The 25,762-nt window shown below is 37.0% G+C and overlaps 1 protein-coding gene across 1 annotated transcript; it reads left to right on the plus strand.

Moving 5' to 3' along the window:
* Positions 1-2,796: 2,796 nt before the first annotated feature.
* Positions 2,797-4,440, plus strand: LOC104249342 (uncharacterized). Its single transcript, XM_070155898.1, has 2 exons — positions 2,797-3,629; positions 3,780-4,440. The coding sequence occupies exons 1-2, from the start codon at positions 2,797-2,799 to the stop codon at positions 4,438-4,440; spliced, it is 1,494 nt and encodes a 497-aa protein (XP_070011999.1).
* Positions 4,441-25,762: the final 21,322 nt, after the last annotated feature.

Below are 25,762 nucleotides of genomic sequence, written 5' to 3' on the forward strand. Positions count from 1 at the left end.
TGGCTTTATTTGATCAAAACAATTGGAAATATAGAGTAAGAAGACTTTGTAGCAATTATCTGCTCTCTCCTATGTCAACCTGGGCCTATCAAAGGCTAAAGTATAATCTTAACTTGTATAAATACAAAGTCTCAAGTTAGATTCTTTCCTGAATTAAAGAAAAAATTATAGATGTAAGATCTGCTTGCTGGGCTCAATATGAAAGGTCACAACATTAATCATAATTCTATAGCCAAAGAGAAAGAGCTGAACAAATTGTTCAAAGTCGCTATTAGCTAGCCTAAAGTGCCTCTTGGTATTATTCTTGTTGTTCTTCTGACTGATTTCTGGCATCAATACTTTGTTTTGGTTCGTGCATAGTAGCCTCAACATTAAAGAGTTATCGTCGCTTTATTTGATCGAAACAATTGGAAATGTAGTGTAAGAAGACTTTGTAGAAATTATCTACTCTATCCTATGTCAATCTGGGTCTGTCAAAGGCTAAAGTATAATCTTGACTTTTTACAAGTTTTTTAAAGCTGATAAACGTTGCAACTTTATTATGGCAAACACTTTTTTGTCATTCATAGATGATTATCATTGCCTCTTTTCAATAGTAATTTGTTTTGTTTCACTCAGTTCTCGCTTTAAAGGTTTGATCTTGTTTCAAATTTTCATATGAAATGATGCTGCAAAAATTATCATATTTCAAGAACGTTGGGAATTTGTGTTCAGGTATTGATCCAAATCTATCTTATGTGAGTTCTTTAATGTAGAGATGTCTTGTTAGCATTTAGGGGGTACTAATGTATTTTTGGTTTAATTTGTGCCTCTTTTTTCCAAAAGTCGAAAAAAAGCTAAACCTTTGCACTATACATCCAAAACAAAAGGATAGATCAATAAGCTAATTTTGATCAATGGAATTACCTTAGTGAAATAAGGTTGAGTGGTGAAGAACCTGTCCAGAAACACTGATTTCTCTTGTCCAAATGTTTCTGGAGCTTTCATACATCGAAGTCGAATTTAATTTACCACAGTTTGTCTTCAGTGAGATTGTAACTTGCATCTACAATCTGTATGATGAACACACTGAATAATGGTTGCACAAACATTATACGTAATTGATTAGATAAAAAATATATTCACTGATAAGCAGATTGTTCTATTTGCTCCAAATAGCTACAAAATTTTAAAGAACAATATTTTTTACCCTATTTGTGCAATTGCAAAGTACACATATACTTATGATGACTATACTGGACAAGGATTCAGCCTGCTATTTGGTATAATAATAATAAGATAAGAAGATGCTGAAATGAACGTTATGCTTTGCTGGATTTACTGGGATGATTTCATAACCAAAATCATTAATGAGGATTTTTAAGGATTGACAAATTAATATAAAGCCAATTTATTTGTGAGTGATGTATGACATGTCTCTGAGACATGAGCCCTCAGTGATCAGTATGTCATTTTTTAGTATCCTAGATAGAATATTTAATAGATATTGTATTCCGTGATATTAAAAATATAATTTATGTTTTAAACATCTCATGAGAACTCCTGCTGGAAATATTTATAGGTGAAAAGGAAAATTGAACTGCCATAAACTGATGGATTCCAAAGAACCAAACAAGTACTCATACACAGAAAAAAAGGAAGGCTCGTAGAAGGGAAGCGATGTTGCTATCACAACGTATGAGAAGACAAAATTTTGCACAGTACAACCTTCTTGAAAGTCCGATTGTTGTTGTCCTAGAGCTGGCAACATCATCTTGGGACAAAACAGGATTTCTAAAATAAACTGCTCTTACCATACGAGAACCTCCTTCCCTTGCGGAAAAAGGTTAGATTGTTGTACTCATATTTAGAAACTATATGTTATTAATACAATGGTTCTTAAGTATTTTGCTTGGAAATTTAGTATAATACTTTATTTATCTTATGTGACTACAATCTAAAATACTCAAATAGTACGTGCTCTATTGCACTCTATTTTGCACCTGCTGAAGCTTCACTGTACGCTTTTAATCGCCTTCGCTGTTGTGTTACCAAGTACCAACAATCAAGCTTGCCTAACTACATTGCGTGATAATTTAGAAAAAGGAAATATTATATTGGATACCCCTATCATTTGTGAAACAGGTACCATATCCTTCTCTTCGTTAAAAAAGTTATATTGTTGTACTCATGTTTATACACTATATATTATTAGGATAAAACTGCTTCTTAATTTTGCTTGGAGATTGAGTATGATATCTTACTTATCTTATATGTGCCTATAAACTAAAATACAAAAATACCATATGATGTTTTATACTTTATTTTGCATCTACTGCGGCTTCACTGTACGCTTTTAAATGTCTTGGCTATTCTATTTACTAGCTGCCAGTCTTCAAACTTGCACGACTACAGTTATGGATAATCTAGAAAAAGAAAAGTCTATTTTAGATCCCCCTATCATTCATGAAACAGGTAAATCTACCTTTAGATTATACTTTATTTGAGAATAACATATTGTTTGTACATTACTGTAATCTGTGATTATTTATATATAACGGTCCACGTCGGGTACATCTAAACCGCCTCCTGTTTCCTTGAACGATGTTCCAATCATAGGTTTGCATAAAATTTATATTATAATAATGGCCACCATACGTATGCCTTCGTGTTTCCTTTTTTTAATGATACTTTTTATGTATTCAGTTCATAGACGGGCCATAAAGGTGTGTTTGGCTGCTAAAGAGTAACGAAGTGACTATGTTGCTCTAAAAAACGTTCCGCACTTCCAATACTGTCGTGCAAAGAGGTTTGAATATGAACCTCCAGGATTTTGCTGTAACTAGTAGTGCAATAAGGTTGACATCTCATAAAATGCCACCTGAATTATCAGAGTTATACTTTGGAAATACTGAGGAATCTGAAAACTTTCGAACTTATAACAACATGTTTGCATTTACTTCACTTGGTGTAAAGTATGATAAAGAGCTAGCGAAAAGAAATTGCGGTATCTACACATTTAGACTCCAAGGAAAAATGTATCATTTTATAGATGATTTAATCCCTTCCAATGAAAAACCCAGGAATTTACAATTGTACTTCTACGACCATGATAATGACCTAGCTAATAGGATAGCTTGTTCGACAAATATTAATGAATCAATAGTGAAAAAGTTGATGGACATATTGAAATTTAATCCACATACTATTTTCTTAAAATCTCCCTTGAATGTTGCCCAATTATCTGATTATATTGCTCTTAAATGCCACTCAACCTTAGATCAACGAACATATAACTTACCCAGCTCATTGGAGTTTGCGGCATTATGGCTTGAAGAAAATCCTAGAGATATTTCTGCACCACATATTCGAATTTATACCTACACTAATAGAGCTCGATTAGTACATTATTATTATGGATGTTATGATCCGTTGCAGTATCCATTATTATTTACCTTCGGTGAAAATGGATGGCATTGTACAATCAAAAAAATTATTCAAACAAATAATGTGATGAGATGTAGAGCTTACTGTGAACATGAACAATTGCCCAGTATATCAAACATGTGTTCAATTGATGGATTTCTTGATATGGAAGACGAATCATTACAAAAAGGAAAACGAAAAAGAGATACAGTGTCTTGTCGAGAGTATTATTGTTACAAATTTCAAATAAGAGATAATAAAACAAATGAAGTGCTACATTGTGGAAGAATATTCCAATAATTTATTGTAGATGTATATAAAAAGCTCGAAACATAAAGATTAGACTTCTTCTCATTTAATCCAGATTTATTTAGAATTGAGGTCTTGCAAGGACTCCTTGATATTTTAAAATGTGGTGAAAGGGAAGCCTCTAAAATTGGAAAGAAAACATTCCTCCCTGTTACATTTATAGGGGGACCAAGGGACATGCACCAACGATATATGGATGCTATCGCATTGGTACAATATTTTGGAAAACCTGATTTCTTTATAACAATGACTTGTAATCCTTCTTGGCCAGAAATAAAAGAACATTTGTCACTGGCTGATGAGGTATATAACAGACCTGATTTAATTAGTAAAGTTTTCAGAGTAAAGGTGGAAGAATTAAAGACGGATATTTTAAAAAGACAAATCTTTGGAAGAGTTGCTGGATTCATGTATACTATAGAATTCCAAAAATGCGGTCTTCCACATGCTCATTTCCTTATTATACTTACTGATGACCACAAATTACTGATTCCTGAATCTTATGATAAATTTGTCTGTGCAGAATTGCCTGATTCTAAAAAAGATCGCGATCGATATTCACTTGTTATTAAACATATGATGCATGGTCCTTGTGGAAAGTTAAATCCTACAAATATTTGCATGAAAAATAATAACTGCAAATTCAAGTATCCAAAAGATTTTGCTGAACAAACATCAAAAGGGAAGAATTCATATCCAATATACAGAAGGAGAAGAACCGGATAATCTGTAGAAGTAAGAGGTGAGTTTCTCGATAATTCTTGGGTAGTTCCATATAATCCATTTTTGCTATGCAAGTATAATTGTCATATAAATGTTGAAGTTTGTTTTGATATCAAGGTAGTGAAATATATTTACAATTATATTTGCAAAGGATACGATAAAATTACATTTCATATACATGGTAGTGATACATATACAAATATCACGACCCAAAATCCACTAAGGGTCGTGATGGCGCCGGACACCATGGCAAGCCAACACTAAATAACTAGTAATTTCTCGTTTTAGATATTTCTGAACTCACTTATTTTATATATTTAAACAATAAGGAATAAATTTCCACTAAATAAATAATGATACCTTTAATAATTTCAAAATACTGAATACTTCTATAGACATCCTAGAACCCGGTGTCACAAGTGCATGAGCATTTACTAGGTAATAAAATAAAATACAGTAATTGTCCGGAATACAAGTGGACAAAAATGAAAATATAGTACAATACTCTGAAAGAGACTCTGCTGGCTACGGACGTCTCGATAAATGCAACTCACCTAAGTCTCTGTATTAACCATACCGCTATGCCACTAAGCCACACATAAACTTGTGCAATAAAAATGCACAACAAGTGTAGTATGAGTATGAGAACAATATGTACCCAATGAGTATCTCGTCTAATCTCGAAGAAGTAGAGACGAGAGGTCGACTTCGACACTTACTAGTGGCCCAACGGTAATATATTATTAATGCGAACAATCATGGATTTATTAAGAACGACAACAATTTCAAATAAGTCACGAACAGGTAAAAGTTCCTTTTTATAATTAAAGTCTCCCGATTCATAATCCATTAATTTTCAATTATCTCAAGGCTAAGAGAGAAAATATCGATATCAATAAATTTCAAGGCAAGCAATACAATCATGCACCAATCATGCTGAGGACGTACAACCCGATCCAACAATATTTAAATTGTGCACTGCTACAGGGTCATATGGCGCGAACCATAGATGCATCTATTTAATCTATCGAGGCGTTCGGCCCGTTCTGCAATATACAAACACACTCAAACAATCAAATCAATAATTCATCAAGGAGCAAATATTCAGGAAAAAACAAATTTCTCTTTTAAAAGTCAAGAAATGATATCTAGCCTTTTTTTAGAAATTCATTTACATGTTTGATATGTTTTAAGCATTTTAAGTTTGTCAACAAGGTTGCAAGTATTACAAGAAAGCATGCTTTTGGGCCCTAAACTACCCGGACTAAAGCAAAATAGTAGCTATGCACGGATTCTCGTCACCTCGTGCATATGTAGCCCCCGCAAATAGGAACACATAACCAATTAACTCGCCTATGGGGACAATTCCCTCTTACAAGGTTAGAAAGAAGACTCACCTCGCTCTGAAGCCTATATTCCGATTCAAGAACGCGCTCAAACCTCTAATTTGGAGTCGAACGATCCAAAACTATTCAAATAGGTTAAGAACTAGTCAATACATGCTCAAAAGCTCATATTCTATTATTAAACAAATTTTCCAACCTTAAATGCAAGGTTCCTAAAATTCATCCCCGGGCCTACGTGCCCGGATTTCGGAAATATTTGAAGAAAGTTGTTACCCATAACCTAAGGATCAAGAATATATGATTTTTACTCCATTCCCTAACAAATTTCGTGATTAAATCTTGTTTTTACATAATTCTAGGTTTTTTCATCTACAACCCTTGATTTTCCCTAATTTTCACATGTTAATCTATCCATAATCCATGTATTTAACTTATGACGTGTAGAAATTGCTTATCTCTTTGATGATGATGGAATCCCTCCTCAAATGCTCTCAAAAGCCACAGCACCAGACGCAGAAGTCGCATTTGTGACTCCCGGCTCGCAATTGCGATGGTCGCATTTGCGACAAAAGCACCCCAAATGCGAAGCCCAGCTTCCCCTGCCATGGTCGTATTTGCGATAAAATGCTTCGCAAATGCGAAGAAGACAGTATTGCAAAAGCGATGGCCCCCTCGCAAATGCGATCCCCCTCAGCAGCCCCCAGGTTCGCAAATGCGAGCTCCCTCTCGCAAATGCGATGTCGCATTTGCGACCAAAACACCGCAAATGCGGTCATACCAGTACATCAGCATCAAACCTTCTCCAAATTCCATTTTTGATCCGTTAGCCATTCGGAATCCATCCGAGGACCCCGGGACCCCAACCAATCATACCAACCAGTCCCAAAACACATTACGGACTTAGCCGAGGCTTTAAATCATATCAAACAATGTCAAAATCATGAATCGTACTCCAATCCAAACTTTATGAACTTTGAAATTTCAAACTTTTACATTCGATGCCGAAACCCGTCAAATCACGTCCGATTGACCTTAAATTTTGCACACAAGCATATTCGACATTACGGACCTGATCCAACTTTCGGAATCGGAATCCGACCCCGATATCAAAAAGTCAACTCTCGGTCAAACTTTCCAAAAACCTTTAAATTTCTATCTTTAGCCAAATGACTCCAAAATGGCCTACGGACCTCCGAATTCACTTCCGATCGTGCTCCCAATACCAGAATCACCATACGGAGCTATTCCTAGACTCGAAATCCCAAATGGACATTGATAACCCTAAAATGCACTTCAACCTAAACTTATGAGATTCTTCCAAAATGCTAACTTCCACAATAGGCGCTAAAATGTTCCCGGTTCTTTCAAAACCCAGTCCGGACATACGCCTGAGTCCAAAATCATCATACGAACCTGCTGGAACCTTCGAATCCCGATTTCGAGTTTGTTTACTCAAAAATCCAATCTTAGTCCATTATTTCAACTTAAAGCTTCCGAAATGAGAATTATCTTTCCAAATCAACTCCGAACTTTCCAAAATTCAATTCCGACAATGTGTACAAGTCATAATACCTAAAGTGAAGCTGTTCATGGCCTCAAACCACCAAAGAACGTGCTAAAGCTCAAAACGACCGGTCGGGTCATTACATTCTCTCCCACTTAAACATACGTTCGTCCTCGAACGTGCTAAGAACTATGTTGAAGTTGTCCAAAATCATTGTTTAACACCTCAAGCACTTACCCGTGCTACCATAACTCAGTTGGGCACCCTAGCCCGATTGATCTGAAGATATCCTTTTTCACTTAAGCAAATAAGCCTTAGAGCCCAATTCCATCATCCAGAATTCTCTGCCAGGCCTATTCTAACATACGCTCACCGTATCAATAACTACACGCAGCACCAAAATATGATTGCATACCTTAGCTGAATTCACAACTTGCACCACTTTACTCACAGGACCACAATAACATTCTCTGATTAAATTAATCAAAATTCCATGAATCTGATGCTCCCATTGCACCTCATGACCTACATAGGTCTTGCTCTAACTCTTACAATACCGCCATAACAGAAGAGATGTGTAGAAATTCATAACCTACTGCCGAATCAACAAGTCATTGGGTCTATACTCTTAACAAAAACCATCACCTCATTATGAACCAAATAATGGTCTTAGCTCCTTAATATACTTCATATAATCAGATTGCACTGATCCTAAATCCAATGATCTCATCTCACCCAGTACAAACTGCTCAGGCAAAAAGCCACCCTGGACATGATCAAAAGTTTCATATGATGCCACAATGTGCCAATAGGCTATGAACTTAAATGTGACAAAAGGAAAACGAACTCTGGAAGGAACTACTCAACTCACGCACTAATATGGACTTTCCTTTGAAAATGGGAAATAAGGCATACAAAAATAGCATATAGAAAACTGTACTCAATATCACATTGTTGCGGCATGCAACCCGATCCAAATAACATACCCATGGCGGCGTGCCACCCGATCCACATATAGAATTCACATAAGGAGATATACATCGAGCTAAATTACTCATTACAACAAAATACCGAATATCAATCACAAGCACGCTAAGTGCATAATACCATCCTTGGGGAGACATATAGTGTCATAGGCTACAAAACTCAAGCGCAACTGAGGTGCGATACACGATCTGAATCTCGAGAGAAATCTTGCTCATATAACATCATATCTACGCAGAACCTCAACACATAAGAAATTCACCAAGCCATATCACAACTCATACGGTGCAATATATCATTACATGAAATAGCTGACGACGAAATAACATCCCGACTACTTGTCCAAAGGAGTGCATTGCTGAAATGAACACATCATGCCTGATATAGAGCCCATATTCACATTTAGATCCATCCATAGACCACAAGCTGATTCTGATCACACTGAACTAGGCTAGTGACCTTTCGAAGGTCCATGATAACTCCCTTTTTCTCATAACACACGAGAACTACCGTCATAACCGGGGCAATCCTCCACGGTCCACAACCCAATAAGTCGAGTGCCCTCCAAGCATAATTTCTCACATTAGTGATATTACCATGATCTTCATACCTGGCTTAAATCTTCAATCACTCAAGTGACTACATGCCACACTTATACAACCTCCCCGTGGGGCACGCTCCCACAATCTTCCGTAACATATAACAAGTCTGTACATCCAAACCACCGGCCGCACTCGCTGAAAAGCGATCAAGAATCCTTAACCAGGATGCAAAGCCTTTTTCACAAAACACCGATCTTAGGTGATGCTGAAGACAATACCAACTTACCTTAAACATCGAAACTCCTTTCCTGCTCATCCGAGCTCGTGACATCCTTGTCAACACCGAACTGCAACCTTGATCCTCACTTCAAATTCCATACCACTCACTGCACCCAACATGCTAATATACGATAGAACACGTTTTTCATCATAACTTCGGAACCACTAATAGATTAACACTTCATCATATAAAAACTTTTCACTTAACTCACTTTAGGAGAACCATAGCAATCCACAGGTGAATTCTCATAACCGTGGAATATGCAATCTCTAAGTAGTGGTCTAAGCCACCATAGCCCTTCCGGGATCCGCCTACACATAACAGGCCATAACAATAGAATACTTTTGAATAATATCAATTACGGTGGCCGACCGGCCTCACACGTACCGTCACAAATCACTTGCATAACTTGGTCCCGCTACAGGAACTGATTACTACCACTAATATGCCAATTCAACTATGGCTAATCAATCTATCTTCTTCCAATTTATCCTTGATTGCCTTAGAAATAATAATAACTCCATTCAACATATAACACACCCCATCCGCACTCATCCCGAGTGACCTTGAATCACGAGACCACGCTGTCTCCAATCCCACGAACCGTTTCATACCTCCCTTGTGCGCACATTTTCATCCTCAACCAGTATGCCCATTTTGATAATCCCTCTACAAATCCGAAGTCTTTTCTCATTTTCCTTCCAATGCTACACTGCGAGTCAAAACATCATAGAACATTCTGGGCCTCTTCTCATAAGTTGCTACAAAAGCGTGTTTCTTAACCGTACCTATAGGCTCGAAATCATTAGGCACCACATTTTACCCCTTTGAATCCACTAGGACCGTTGTTGAGAGCCACCCACTCTGACTTGGCCCCGAATATAATCGACTCCATGAATTTTCTAGCACATGAATACCCTCCCGGTGAAGCACCGGCAAAATGACTTCCCTTGAAACCCGCATCTATACAAGGCATAAATCCTGAATCCTTCCCCAAGTCTGAACATGAGCCAATAAGTCCAACCATAGTACACCTTTAACAATCCCTTTGCTCAAATTACCACCTATGTTCTTTTCCTGTAGTTGAAGTAACCCATCAATGTGTTAATATCCAGAAACCTCAAAAGTAGTTAACCATGCAACCCAATCGTAGGCAGTGGGACTCTCACACTTAGCTTGAAGCAACTATTACACACCTCTGGAATTCACCAACATTCTTTATCTCTTATTGACATGACCTCGTGCAATTACACCGCCAGATTCCTTGAAATCCTTCCATTAGCACTTCATGAATACCCTAACTTTCCATCAATATTCACATATTCGACCTCTTACCGAAATGGCCAGTAAAATCCTCCGCAGAAGCTTCGCCAACCACGCGACTGCTAACCTGCTCACAGGGAATAACCCATCTGTGGAAATCACTTTCTGGCATCTTCCAATGCTGCTGCACGGGGTACAATCACTATGACATCAATAACCCATCCTGAGTCCGAGCTCACTCTCTAGCTGCACAAGTCCCTTCACCCTTCGTGGACATCAATTAATTGTGCGGCAACATCTTTCCAATTTAAAGTTATGTTGTATCCTTCTTCATTTCAAGCAGCTCCTTTCTGTTATATCAAATCTACTGCCGTATAATATCACATACTTCAGATTAAATCCATAGACCCCAATCTCTAATCATTAAAATTCCCAAATCATTCCAAACTCTCCTTAAGGTGCGTGGTTATCCTACCACAAAGCACATATACAACTCAGCCACTCTCCCACTTTGGCGGAACTCACCCCTTTAATAGATTACTCGACCCTTGCTTCTTATACTTGGCCTTTTAGAAATTTTAACCACCACGTGACACTCCCCACATGTCCTTCCTCATCCATTGCTGCTCAGTTGTTGCCTTAATAAAATCGATCTTCGTAGCACTTGAACCCACAAATCGCTACTAATTTTAAACATTTTCGGAGATCATCTTTCTCGAGCCGTCGACATTAGAAACACCGATTCAATCCTGCACCGCCGCACCCCACGATATCTGACAGTCGTTTCTCCAATATTATTTCACAATATCTTACCCCAAAGGCGAATTGCAGAAGGTCATAACACCGACGAACTTAACACATACAATCGAGGACGACGATGTTACATCGCAGATGAAAATTCCACAACGCTCGAAAATACCAAGTCTCGTTACTCCATCACCCCAAATTTGGAAATTCATAGGCCAATTGTTTTTCCTTCGCTGGAATGAGATATCAGATCTCTGAATCGTGCACTGAGTAGACTTCCTTTCAAATCATTCACCGCCCCAACACATAGGCAAGTATCCTACCATCAAGTCAATACTGTGCGATAACCAATTGTGCACATCATAGCAATCTGTGCATAGCCTCAAAGCTCTCAGGAATACTGTTACTGAGCTAAAATGAAAAGATATCCTTCTGCAAGGCTACGATAATAGCCCAATCAACTATGTAGGGAGAAACATCCAGCACCACATCGGTAGTACCATTACAATTCTTCAATTCTCGATTTATAACAAGCGGTTCGCATCGCATAAGATTGAGTAGGAAGAAACAAGGGCATAAGCCTCAAGGAATCAAATCACACGATGAGGAATCAAGAAGGAAGGTGCTCCTAACAGTCCGGTAGCCTCTCGAAGATAAGTACAGACGTCTTCGTACCGATCCGCGAGACTCTACTAGACTTGTGAGACCTAAAGGAACCTAGCGCTCTGATACCATGTTGTCATGACCCGAAATTCACTAAGGGTCGTGATGGCACCGGATACCATTGTCAGGCAAGCCAACACTAAATAACTAGTAATTTCTCGTTTTAGATATTTCTGAACTCACTTCTTTTATACATTTAAACAATAAGAAATAAATTTTCACTGAATAAATAATGATATCTTTAACAATTTCAAAATACTGACTACTTCCATATACATCCCAGAACCCGGTGTCACAAGTGCACGAGCATTTACTAGGGAATAAAATAAAATACAGTAACTGTCCGAAATACAATTGGACAGAAATGAAAATACAATACAATACTCTGAAGGAGACTCTGCTGGCTACAGACATCTCGATAACCATGCTGCTATGCCACTAAGCCACTAGCCACACATAAATCGGTGCAACAAAAATGCACAGCAAGTGTAGTATGAGTATCCCATCTAATCTCGAAGAAGTAAAGATGAGAGGTCAACGTCGACACTTACTTATGGTCTAATAGTAATATATTATTAATACGAATAATCATGGACTTATTAAGAAGGACAATAATTTCAAATAAGTCACGAAAAGGTAAAAGTTCCTTTTTATATTAAAAGTCTCCGAATTCATAATCCATTAATTTCAATTATCTCAAGGCTAGGAGGGCAAATATCAATATCAATAAATTTCAAGGCAAACAATACAATCATGTGCAAATCATGCCGAGGATGTATGGCCTGATCAAACAATATTTAAACTGTGCACTGCCAGAGGGTAGAATGGCGCGAACCTGTGATGACCCGACCAGTCGTCTCATGAGTTACCACTCTGTTTTCCCTATTTCTGCTTTGCTATGCTTTGTTTATCCGTGTTATGTGGTATTGAGTTGGTCGGATTGAGTTCGAAAAGGATTTGGTAAGGTTTGAGACACTTAGTCTCTTTAGAGTGAGTTTAAGTTGAAAAAGTCAATCGGATGCTGACTTATATGTTAGAGGGCTCGGATGTGAGATCCGATGGTTTGGTTAGCTTCGGAAGGTGATTTGTGACTTAAGAGCGTGATCAAAATGAATTTTGGAGGTTCATAGTAGATTTATGCTTGAATTGGCGAAGTTGATATTTTGGCGATTTCCGGTTGGTAGGAAAGATTTTGATATAGGGGTCGGAATGGAATTCCGAGAGTTGAATTAGTTCCGTTGTGCCACTTGGGATGTGTGTGCAAAATTTCAGGTTATTCGGACGTGGTTTGGTTAGGTTTTTGATCGAAAACGTAATTTGGAAGATTTTAGAAAATTTGGCTTGAATCCGATGTGTTTTGGTTAATTTGATGTTTGAGGTATTTTGATGATTGGAACAAGTTTTAATAAGGTATTGGGATATGTTTGTGCTTTTGGTTGAGGTCCCTGGGGCCTCGGGGTGATTTCGGATGGTTGACGGAGAGGTTTGAGACTTGTGAAGTTGCAGAATCTCAGCTGCTTCTGGTATTTCCGCACCTGTGGATTGGGGACCGCAGGTGCGACGCTGCACGTGTGGAAGAGGAGCCGCAGAAGCGAATTTTAGAGGAATCATCAGGAACCATAGATGCGGTAGTGTGACCACACCTGCGAGGGCGTAGGTGCGGATAGTTGACCGTAGATGCGGATTGGGCCATTTAAGTGAGAGACCACAAAAGCGGTAATTTGGCCGCATATGCGGTACCGCAGAAGCGGCTATGGGATCGCAGATGCAAAAATCCCTAGCCAGAAGGTATATATTGTTTTCTTCGCGAATTTTTGCAAAATACTCCATTTTTTGAAGACGGGAAAGAGGCTAAGGCATAAAATTTCTAAAGGAATCAAAGAATATATCAGTTGGGTAAGTTCCCTAAGCTTAATTACCTGGGTTTATGATCACTTTTCCATTGTTTAATCATGGTTTTAGTGGAGATTAAGGAAGAAAAATTGGTATTAGGGCTTGAGATTAAGAGACTTTCAAATGGGGATTTGAGGGGTCATTTGGATTTCGATTTCAGTGTTCTTGATATGTATAGACTCGTGGAAGGATAAGGATTCCGTTGATGTGATTTTTATCGAGTTTCGAGACGTGGACCCGGGGGTCGGGTTTTGGCCAATTTCGAGATTTTTGGTATTATTTGATTGTTTTTGCTTGGGCTTCGTTCCCTTAGCATATTTTGACGCCGTGATTCTGATTTTGGATAGATTCGACGTGAATAGAGACCGATTCGAGGGGCAAAGGCGTCGCGGAGTAGTATTTTCACTGGTTTGAGGTAAGTAACCATTGTAAATCTGGAACTGAGGGTACAAACCTCTGTATTTGACTTGTTTTGACAAATGCGGTGACGCACATGCTAGGTGACGAGCGTGTGGGCGTGAACCGGTAGGGATTGTGACTTGGTCCATCCCGTAGCGACTATTAAGCCAAGTATTTGATTTTGAACCTTATGATATTCTGTACTTTAGCTATTTATACTATATTATGGGTTGTATGCCATGTTTGGGGCCTTGTGCCGACCTGTTGAGACCCTTAGGGGAATTTGACTATTTTCCGCACTTGTTGAAAGCATATCCTCAGTCATGTTTTACCTATTTAAATATTTAAAAGTGGTTTTATCACTCCACTTCTAATTGTGAGGATTGTTTGGGCTGAGTTCCCTAATCTCTATTGTGGTGCCCAAGAGGCTGTGAGGTTAATGACTAAGAGAGGTTGAGAACCTAATAGTGAGGATATTATATGTATATATTATGGATCGGGCAGCGATACTTATATGGATCGAGCTGCACGCCACAACGATATATATACTGGATCGGGTTGCGCACCGCAGCGATATGACGCTTGGGCTGTAGGAGCCCCTCCGGAGTTTGTACACCCCTAGTGAGCGTAGTCGACTATAAATTATGGATCGGGTTGTACGCCGCAGCAGTTACTGTGATTTCTATTACTATGAGATATTAATGAGCCTGAGTGCTAAGAGTGAATACTGAGTGACGAGAGTTGAGTTACGAGTGACTGAAAGGCTGCCCGAGAGGCCATATTCTGAGTGATACCATGTCCGAGGGGCCCAATTATGATATCTTTACTGATTTCACTCTTATTTTAAAATAAGCCTCTGTTGGGAATATTGCTAAGTATATGATTTCAAGTGTTTAAACTGAAATTTGATGATTTTACAACGAAACTGGTTTAAAACTGTGAAGTTGACATGTTATCATGTTGTTTTCTTCAGTTATATGGTTTTTAACTGCTCGTCACTACTTTCAGACCTTATTTACTTTAGTTACTTACTGAGTTGGCATACTCACGTTACTTCCTGCACCTTCTGTGCGGATCCAGGTGCCTGAGCGGCAGAGTGAGGGTCCTCAGCATTGTCGGAGTTTGTCGGAGATTGCAAGGTAGCTGCATGGCGTCCGCAGCCCTGCTTTCTTCCTCTTATCCTTGTTTTTCCCGCATTTTAGACTTGTTATGTATTATACCATTAGACTTGTATATTTATAGGCTCTAGACTCGTGGCACCAGATGTTTGGGCTGTGTTGTCTTATGTTTATTGGTTTTCCACATTATTTTAGCTGTTTTAAACACTTCTTATGAAAGCTGGTATTTAAACCTATGTTGGAAAAAAAATGGTTAAAGGAAATTCGATGTGATTGATAGTTTGGGTTGGCTTGCCTAGTAATGTGATAGGCGCCATCACGACCGGGTATTTGGGGTCGTGACAGAACCATAGATGCATCTATTTAATCTAACGAGGCGTTCGGCCCGTTCCGTAATAGATAAACACATTCAAACAATCAAATCAATAATTCATCAAGGAGCAAATATTCAGGAAAAGACAAATTTCTCTTTTAAAAGTCAAGAAATGATATCTAGCCTTTTTTTAGAAATTCATTTACATGTTCGATATGTTTAAGCATTTTAAGTTTGTCAACAAGGTTGCAAGTATTACAAGAAAGCATGTTTTTGGACCCTAAACTACCCGGACTAAAGCATAATAGTAGCTACGCACGGAGTCTCGTCACCTCATGCGTACGTAGCCCCCGCAAATAGGAGTACATAACCAATTAACTCACCTATGGGGACAATTCCCTCTTACAAGGTTAGAAAGGAGACTCACCTCACTACGAAGCCTATATTTCGATTCAAGAATGCGCTCAAACCTCCAATTTGGAGCCGAACGATCCAAAACTATTCAAATAGGGTAAAAACTAGTCAATACATGCTCAAAAGTTCATATTCTAATTATTAAACCAATTTCCCAACCTTAAATGCAAGGTTCCTAAAATTTATCCCCGGGCCCACATACCCGGATTCCGATTTTTTTTGAAGAAAGTTGTTACCCATAACCTAAAGATCAAGAATATATGATTTTTACTCCATTCCCTAACAAATTTCGTGGTTAAATCTTGTTTTTACATAATTCTAGGTTTTTTTCATCTACAACCCTTGATTTTTTCTAATTTCCACATGTTAATCTACCCATAATCTATGTATTTAACTTATGACGTATAGAAATTACTTACCTCTTTGATGATGATGGAATCCCTCCTCAAATGCTCTCAAAAATCGCTTAAGGTCAAGTGGAAATTGAGGGAAATGGGCTAAGTCTCGGAATAAAAAGCCACAACACCAGATGCAGAAGTCGCATTTGCGACTCGCGGCTTGCAATTGCGATGGTCGCATTTGCGACAAAGGCACCGCAAATGCAAAGCCCAGCTTCCCCTACCATGGTCGCATTTGCGACAAAATGCTTCGCAAATGTGAAGAAGACAGTATCGCAAAAGCGATGGCCCCTTCGCAAATGTGATCCCCCTCAGCAGCCCCCAGGTTCGCAAATGCGATCTCCCTCTTGCAAATACGATGTCGCATTTGTGACCAAAACACCGCAAATGCGGTCATACCAGTACCAGCAGCATCAAACCTTCTCCAAATTCCATTTTGGATCCGTTAACCATCCGGAATCCACCCGAGGCCCCCAGGACCCCAACCAATCATACCAACCAGTCCCAAAACACATTACGGACTTAGCCAAGGCTTTAAATCACATCAAACAACGTCTAAATCATGAATCGTACTCCAATCCAAACTTTATGAACTTTGAAATTTCAAACTTCTACATTCGATGCCAAAACCCGTCAAATCACGTCCGATTGACCTCAAATTTTGCACACAAGTCATATTCGATATTACGGACCTGCTCCAACTTTCATAATCGGAATCTAACCCCGATATCAAAAAGCCAACTCTCGGTCAAACTTCCCAAAAACCTTAAAATTTCTATCTTTAGCCAAATGACTCTAAAATGACCTACGGACCTCCGAATTCACTTCCGATCGCGCTCCCAATACCATAATCACCATACGGTGCTATTCCTAGACTCGGAATCCCAAACGGACATTGATAACCCTGAAATGCACTTCAACCCAAACTTATGAGATTCTTCCAAAATGCTAACTTCCACAATAGGGGCCGAAACGTTTCTGGGTCTTCCAAAATCCAGTCCGGACATACGCCCAAGTATGTCCGCATCATACGAACTTGCTGAAACCTTCGAATCCCGATTTCGAGGTTGTTTATTCAAAATCCAATCTTAGTCCATTCTTTCAACTTAAAGCTTCCGAAATGAGAATTCTCTTTCCAAATCAATTCCGAATTTCCCAAAATTCAATTCCGACAATGCGTACAAGTCATAATACCTGAAGTAAAGCTATTCATGGACTCAAACCGCCGAAGAACGCACTAAAGCTCAAAAACACCGGTCGGGTTGTTACAACAAACATAGATGAAATAAAAGAATATCAATCTGCTAGATGGGTTTCGCCTCCAGAAGCTGCGTGGTGATTATTTCATTTACCAATAAGTGAAATAACTCCAAGTGTTTTTCACCTTCAGTTATATTTAGAAGGACAACAATTTGTCTCTTTTAAAAGTATTGAGAATGTTGATAGAATACTGAGTAATCCGATGATTCGAAAAACAATGTTAACTGAATTCTTTGTTATGAACAGAACAAATAAAGATGCTATGCAACTGTTATTATTAAATAAAGAATTTCCTGAGTACTTTGTATGGTCATTTAAGGAAAAAATGTGGACACGTCGAAAACAACGTAATGTAATTGGACGTGTTTTAACATGTCATCCAACAGAAGGAGAAAGATATTATCTTAGATTATTGTTGATGAAAGTTAGAGGACCAAAATCATATCAGGACTTATGTAAAGTTGACGGCAAATGTTATAATATATTTAGAGAGGCTGCAGAAAAAAGAGGATTGTTACATTGTGATAACAACTTGGTTGAATGTATGAATGAAGCTACAAATTATCAAATGTCATATAGTTTAAGGCGTTTATTTGCAACATTATTGGTGTATTGTAATCCCGCTAATCCAGCAGAACTTTGGAAACAATTTGAAGATTCAATGTCCGAAGATTTTAAGATTCTACCTAACATGAATGCTAAAGATATTCGTTTTATGGCTTTAAATCATATTAATGATATTTTGGATTTGATGGGACGTGATATTAATGAATATAATCTTATTCCTGAGAAAATTAAACCTTCAACTGCTATCGGAGAAACCAATGACTGTCAGTTTGAAAGAAATATCATTGTTAGAGAAGAAGATTTGCTTCTAGAGAGAAAATTAAATACTGAACAACGAAAAGCGTATGACACCATTATTGATAGGATATTTTCTACCAAATTAGGAGCATTTTTCGTTGACGGAGCTGGAGGAACTGGAAAAACTTTTCTATATCGTGTTTTATTAGCTGTTGTACGATCAAAAGGTTTTGTCGCTTTAGCAACAACAAGTTCAGGTGTTGCAGCTTCGATCCTCCCAGGAGGACGAACTGCTCACTCCCGCTTTAAATTTCCTATTGATATAGATGAACAATATTCTTGCAACATTAGTAAGCAAAGCGCACTTGCAGCTTTAATACGTGATGCAAAACTGATTGTCTGGGATGAAGTATCTATGGGAAAAAAGAAAGTGATAGAAACTTTTGATATTCTCTATTTGGAAAAAAAGTGATCGTTTTCGGCGGTGATTTTAGACAAACTCTCCCGGTTGTTAGGAGTGGGAAAAAAGAAGATTTTATTCAAGAAAGCTTATTATATTTTGAAATTTGGAATCAACTAGAAAAACTACGTTTATCACAAAATATGCGTGCAAATACAAATCCTACCTTTTGTGAATATTTGATGAGAATTGAAAATGGACAAGAAAAAACAAATAGCCATAACAAAATTGAAATCCCTAATTGTTTTGTTATCCCTTTCATTTCTGAAAATCATTCATTAGATCTGTTGTTTAGAGTTACTTATCCAGATCTAGATACATGTTTTTCCGATACATCTTCTATAACTTCGCGTGTAGTTTTGACAACCAAAAATGACTTTGTTGATGAAATAAATGATTTGCTCATAGCTCAATTTCCTGGTGATCCTAAAACATATGTTGCATTTGATGAGACTATTGAAGCAAACGATCAAAGTCAATATGAATATTTTTTGCATACTTTACATCCTGCTGGTTTACCTCCCCATAAATTGACCTTGAAAAAGAATTGTCCTGTTATGTTGTTACGAAATTTAAATCCATGTGAACGTTTATGCAATGGTATACGACTTATATGTTGTGATCTTCGAAAACATGTTATAAGTGCTAAAATTGCCATTGGGAACATTAAGAATACACATGTATTTATTCCCAGAATACCATTATTATCATCAACATATGAAAAATTGCCTATTCCTTTCAAAAGAACACAATTTCCTGTGAGATTATGTTTTACTATGACAATAAATAAAGCTCAAGGTCAAACATTGGACCTCGTGGGAGTTTATTTACGCGAACCTATTTTTTCCCACGGTCAACTCTACGTAGAGCTATTAAGAGCAAAAAGTTCCAATTGTGTAAAATTGTTAATTCGACCAGCCACAACAGATAGCGATGATGATCATTCAACTTACAATATAGTGTATAATGAAATCATTCAAAAAGCTTTTCCATAAATAGTTCCACTGGATGACTCCAAGTTTTGTTCTTGTAATGTGCTCACATAATTCATGACAAGTTGGCTTGAGGTTTGTCATACAGAGGTATTTTTACCTTTACCTGTATACTTATTATTCATTTAACAATTCTTGTTGAAACATATTTTGTGCACCTTTACGTTGTAATAACAAAAGGTTAACTTCTGTTCTTGAAAATCCTTGCTAAACTTTTATCGTTCTTTTTAACGCGCAATAAATAGCTCAATGTTGTATCTATTTGATTTTACTGTTTCTATGGCATGTATAATCTGTTTCATCTCTGTCTTATTTTGTCCATCTATCTTACTTTCTTTTTCTTGCTTCAATATTATTTGATAATCCAAATGCATTTTCTTGCATCAATACTATTAGGTTCTTTCATGCCAATAATTTATAACATAACTACTACATGATGAAAAACATTTAAAGCTCACTAACGGAAAATAAAAAAAGTATTATAGCTGATGTATTCATATCATTTGGATACTTGCTTGGTGATATACTTGAAAAACTTGATGGTTGCTTTAACATTTCTTTTTCTATAAGATTGATTCTTGCTTAACTATTACAACTGATTCTTATGTGAAGAACTAGAAGGAACTCCATTTATAATGTAACCCAACCGGACCCAATCCCAAACGAAGGAGGAGGGTTTACTGTCTCTTAAAAGCAACATAACTGACTATATGTATATGTATCAAAATTCTTACCAATTTTAATTTTACTGTGACTAACTTCTACTTTCTTTTTGTGATTATTAATTAGGAATTACGTTTGCATTCCAAAATTTTACAAGATAAGGACGTGTCAAATACCTAGAATAAAGTGGGCAGAACGTATCAAACTACTACGTTATACATTTTGATTAAATTACAGCTAAACTCTTCTGGCTACTTTATTTCGATTTATAAAATTGCAAGTATTAGACTCATGAACATACTTCCAAGTAATTGTATCTACCAGTGTGCATTTTGCTACATTTTCCATACACTGATTTTCATTTTGTTGTTTAGGAAATGGAAGTTGCCAAAGAATCAGGGCAGTCTTCTGATACTAAACTTAAGTGTGAAATGGGGTACCCCACATGTTTGGCTGGAGAATCACAAAAAGTTGATGCAAATCATGTTGGTAATTCTTTGTTGTGTGGTAAACTTCTTGCTTCTTATATTGATAGTTTTGCACATAATCTTGGCTCTTCTACGAAACGGTTACACAACTTGTAAAATTTCGGAGCTGGATACTTTCCAATTAGATATTGATTGTCCATTCAATTTGATCGGTTGCATTTATAGTGTCTTAACTGATTTATTGTGGATTTTAATTTACATTATCGTTGGCATTTCAGCTGGTTCTACGTCAAGGATACATATGGAAGGCACACAAATCACCAGCTACTGATAAAAGGAATTAATGATGATAAGCCATCAATTATGGGAGAGCCTAGTCAACAAAATTCAGCTTCAACTCATGGATCCTTTAAGAGGTATTTGGCTAGAAAAAGGCAGGTGATTTAATATCCTTCCATATATCTGCCTTAAAAGTCTTGGATATTGGTGTCATCTGAGCGTATGTGCTCATTTGTATATACATGGATTAGTCCTGCCCAGCAAAGCTATATATATACCTTTAGCCTTTAGGTGACTTATCTGTATAGGGACATGTAAAAGTGATTTTAAAAGTCTACAATGAAGTGCAGCATAGGAGCTTCCAACAATATGGAACTGATATGTGGTATTGCTTATACTCAGGCAAAACACCATTGAGTGATATAGATCAAAATTTTGAAATTAATGAGCAAGCGAAGGTACTACAAATACATGGAATCTATAACTTCCACTCCTATTATCCAAAACCAAGAGCGTTACTGGTACAAAATTTTACTCACCTGATCAGTTGTCTCCATTCCCATTAATTTACAACAGTGGTCTTTGTCGTTTCGTCGGATCCCTCTTTGTTGGTATTCTATGCTCTAAGTGCCCTCTTTTGAAATGTTGTGCTTCCTTTACACCAACAGTAAAAATCTGTACAGTTGTTTTGCCTATGCTGTCCTAAAAGATAAGACTAATGAAATCAGTCCTTTTAACTTATAGTATTAACTAAGTAACTATGTTGTACCAATGCATGTCATTTTAAATTTTATTAATTGAGTACATGATATGTTGTTATATCAAATTGTCAAACTTGGGCAACTTTTAAAGGAAAAATTAATTACATTAGTGCACTAACAGAAATATTTTTGGGCAGATTAAAAAGGTATGATGAATACTTTCCTTCATGTAATCTACTTTGTTTGTTATTGAATAATTTGATTCTCAAAATGATGTGCAGTTCCGGAGCTTCAGAGGTATGGTCCTATCCTTGAATCCATTATCAAAATTACTGAAGAATTAGCATATCAACAAGCAAAAGAAGCTGATCAACTGCTTTTAAAAGGCAAATATTTTGGTGATATTCATCCTTCCTCTCTTCCCCTGGCCCTCTTCCTTTCTTGTATACCCTTGCTACTATTAGCATTTTACCTATTCTCAACATCCTCTATTATTCCAGCACTTTTCACTTTATTCTAAGGAATGAATCCTGTCGGTTTTTTTTTTATCTTAATTAGAAAACTTCATATACAATTAACTTTCTCTGAATTTGCTCAAAGGGAAACATTTATTTGATTCTATTCTTTATAGGTCCTCTTTATGGGGTTCCGTATGGTCTGAAGGACATTATTGGCTTCCAAATCTTTCAAGGATCAAGTTAGAGCCCTCATCCAGAGGCAACCCTGTACATATGTTTGTATAATTTATAGATACAGGTGATGCAGGCTGAAATCTGTTAGTGTAGTTCTTGTTGCAAAATTAGTCGTTGATTCTTTAGCATGTGATATGATATCTGGTTTGGCGATAGAACAACAAACCCATGGAATGTGGAAGAATTTTCTATTGTTTCAGCAGCAAGGCCAGCTTCCTGTACCTCAGCAGGTACATCGAGTTATTTAGTTATCACTAATACAGGTATTTTGATGGAGGTAAACATATCTTTCATTGTGGCAAATATGATATTACTTGTTCTGGTAGATGCCTATATTTGTTTGCATATCTGCACTGTCGAAAGAATAGACTTGAGCTAACTTTCGTCATTCAGTGATCCAAATCAATAGAATTTTAAAGATCTTATGTACTGTGTGCCTTATCCCGAAATTGGTACAACAAAGATGACCAACAAGAAGAAAAATTGTGTGTAATAGTAAATGGTGATGAGCAAGATCAGCCCCCACCCACCCACCTACCCCCACATGAACTTTGTGCTTGTAGATGGAATCATCCATCAAGATTTAGAATGGCGGTTCCTGCCTTTCGTGTTAGTTTTACTTATTAGTAGGAAAAGTATATTCTTTTGACAATTGTATCTGTGTACCCAACTGCTAGGTTTGGTGTTACTGCGTTGCGGCCCATTTTTGGAGTTGTTGGTCGTTGTGTACCCAGCTGCTAGGCCTGGTATTACTGCGTTGCAGCCCATTTTTGGAGTTGTTGGTCGTACTGGAATTATGAGCACATCTGAAAGCTTTGTACCATATCTCTTCCACAAAATAGAATTTGACCCCATTTCATGTATGCCTTATCTTTTATTATAACAACACTGACACTTAAATCTGGCTGTTCAATTAGGACAAAGTAGGACCATTTTGTAGAAGTGCAGCAAATTGCACAACGTCAATTACCTTCAATGTTTATTTTCTTCATTCATATACCTGTTTCAAAATTTACATACTCGCCAAGGATTGTATTGGGAAAATTCAAAATTCCAGAGGTCATTGGGCCCGTGCTGGCACAGGCTTCATCCATCTAGTGTAATACTATAATAATATTAACTGAGCTTATAATAAAATACTTATTATATTTAATAAAAAATCTAACATAATACTCTTTCCGTTTCAATTTAGATGTGGTAGTTTGACTCGGCACAGAGTTAAAGGAAAAAAAAAGATTTTTGAAACTTATGATCTTAAAAACTTTGTGGGGCCATGACATTTGTGTGGTTATAAAAGTTTCTCATTAAGGACAAAATGGGTAAAATAAAGAGTTTAAAGTTGAATTATTTTCAAGTTTAGAAATATGTCATTTATTTTGAAACAGACTAAAAAGGAAAGTATTACATGTAACTTTTAACGAAGGGAGTGTATCATATAATTTGGACAAAAATTACTCATTTCACATAAAGTCATAACTTAACATTCAAAATTAAGACTTAACCTGCAGTTAAGTCTTCTTTACAAATAAGGCACACTTGTTATGAGCTTCGAACTCTTCAGAGCTTTTATAAGTTACTAGAAATTTATAGAATTGTGAATGTTGGCCATATTGGAGAGTCCGAAATCTAAATGGCAACTTATTGGACTCAAAATACATTTCTACAATTTTTTTAAAAAAAGTTACTTTTCTACCTAAAATGCAGTATAATACTGTGCTTTACTTTAACGGAATTTTAGCCGTTAAAAATAAAATTACTATAGCATAGTATTATACTGTTTTTTACACCTATGTTTCTTACTAGATGTCTGACAACACAGATTAGAGAATAAGCTGCCAAGGGTTTGGAAACAGTCCTTGACACTGGGAATGCTATCCAAAGTCCAAACGACAAAAGAGTCTCTACTGAGCAGTAAGCGGATTATCTTTTCGGGGAAGCGGTGCTTTCATTCGCATAAGCACATCACGCCAGAAGTGATGAAGGATTCAAGCTCTAAAATTTTCCGAGGAAAAACAAACAAACATGTGAACCAACAGCACAACTTTTTTATGAATACTAGCAGATATGGAGAAACAGATCAAAAGATTAATTGGGCGATGACACAGACATTTGAGAAGCAGCTTCACCAAGTATGCATAACCGTTGTTCAAATATTTTAATGGTGGGGAGATGAACCAGTTCTGTCGTGGAGAAAGAAAGGGGGTTTTAAATTTAAGGTGTAAAATGCAGTATAATATTGCGCTGTAGTAATACTTTAACGGCTAAAATTCCGTTAAAGTAAAGCACAGTATTATACTTCATTTTAGGTAGAAAAATAATTTTTTTTTTAAAACTGTAAAAACGTGTTTTGAATCCAAAAAGTTATCATTTAGGTTTCGGACTCCCATATTGGACTAGTTCATTACTGATAAAACAAAGTCATACTCCCTCTGTTCCAGTTTATGTGAACTTATTTCTTTTTTGGTTCGTTTAAAAAAGAATGACCCCTTTCTAAATTTGGTAACAATTTAGCTTAAACTTACAATTCTACCCTTAATGGGAAGCTTTTATCACCACACAAGTATTCTGGGGCCCTTTTTGACTTGTTTAAGACCACAAATTCCAAAAGTCTTCATTTTTTCTTAAACTTCGTGCCCAATCAAACATGTTTACATAAATTGGAACGGAGGGAGTATTATAGCCGGTTTGGCCAAACTGCAAAAATCAGCTTATTTTGATAAGTGTTTTTTTTTAAAGTGCGTTTCTCAAAAGTACTTTTGGCGAGAAGCAGTTTATGTTTGACTAATTAGTTTGAAAAGCACTTCTGAGCAGCAATTAGTGTTTGGCCAAACTTTAAAAACTGCTTCTAAGTGTATTTTTCTCAAAAGTGTTTCTCAAAAAAGTACTTTTGGAGAGAAGCTACTTTTTTCTACTTCTCCAAAACTGCTTCTGCTTCTCCTCAAAAATACTTTTTTTCCTTCCAAAAGCTTGGCCAAACACTTCAATTTTTGGATAAAAGTGCTTTTGGCAAAAAAAAAAAACATTTTTAGCCAAAAAGAAACTTGGCCAAACAAGCTATTAATCAGTGATATTTTGTTTTTTACCGAGTTAGACGTGAAAGACGAAGGATAAGAAAAGTAAAAACAAAGAAAAGAAGGAAGACGTTTTCTAGAGCATTTACTATGGTCGAGCGTAAGTATTAA

This window comes from Nicotiana sylvestris, chromosome 1, assembly GCF_000393655.2.
Source record: "Nicotiana sylvestris chromosome 1, ASM39365v2, whole genome shotgun sequence".
Taxonomy (NCBI): Eukaryota; Viridiplantae; Streptophyta; class Magnoliopsida; order Solanales; family Solanaceae; genus Nicotiana; species Nicotiana sylvestris.

Coding starts and splice junctions, on each gene's coding strand:
- LOC104249342 (XM_070155898.1), top strand. CDS start 2,797: ATGAACCTCCAGGATTTTGCTGTAACTAGTAGTGCAATAAGGTTGACA. Junction 3,630..3,779: donor GATACAGTGTCTTGTCGAGA/GTATTATTGTTA, acceptor AGATTTATTTAG/AATTGAGGTCTTGCAAGGAC.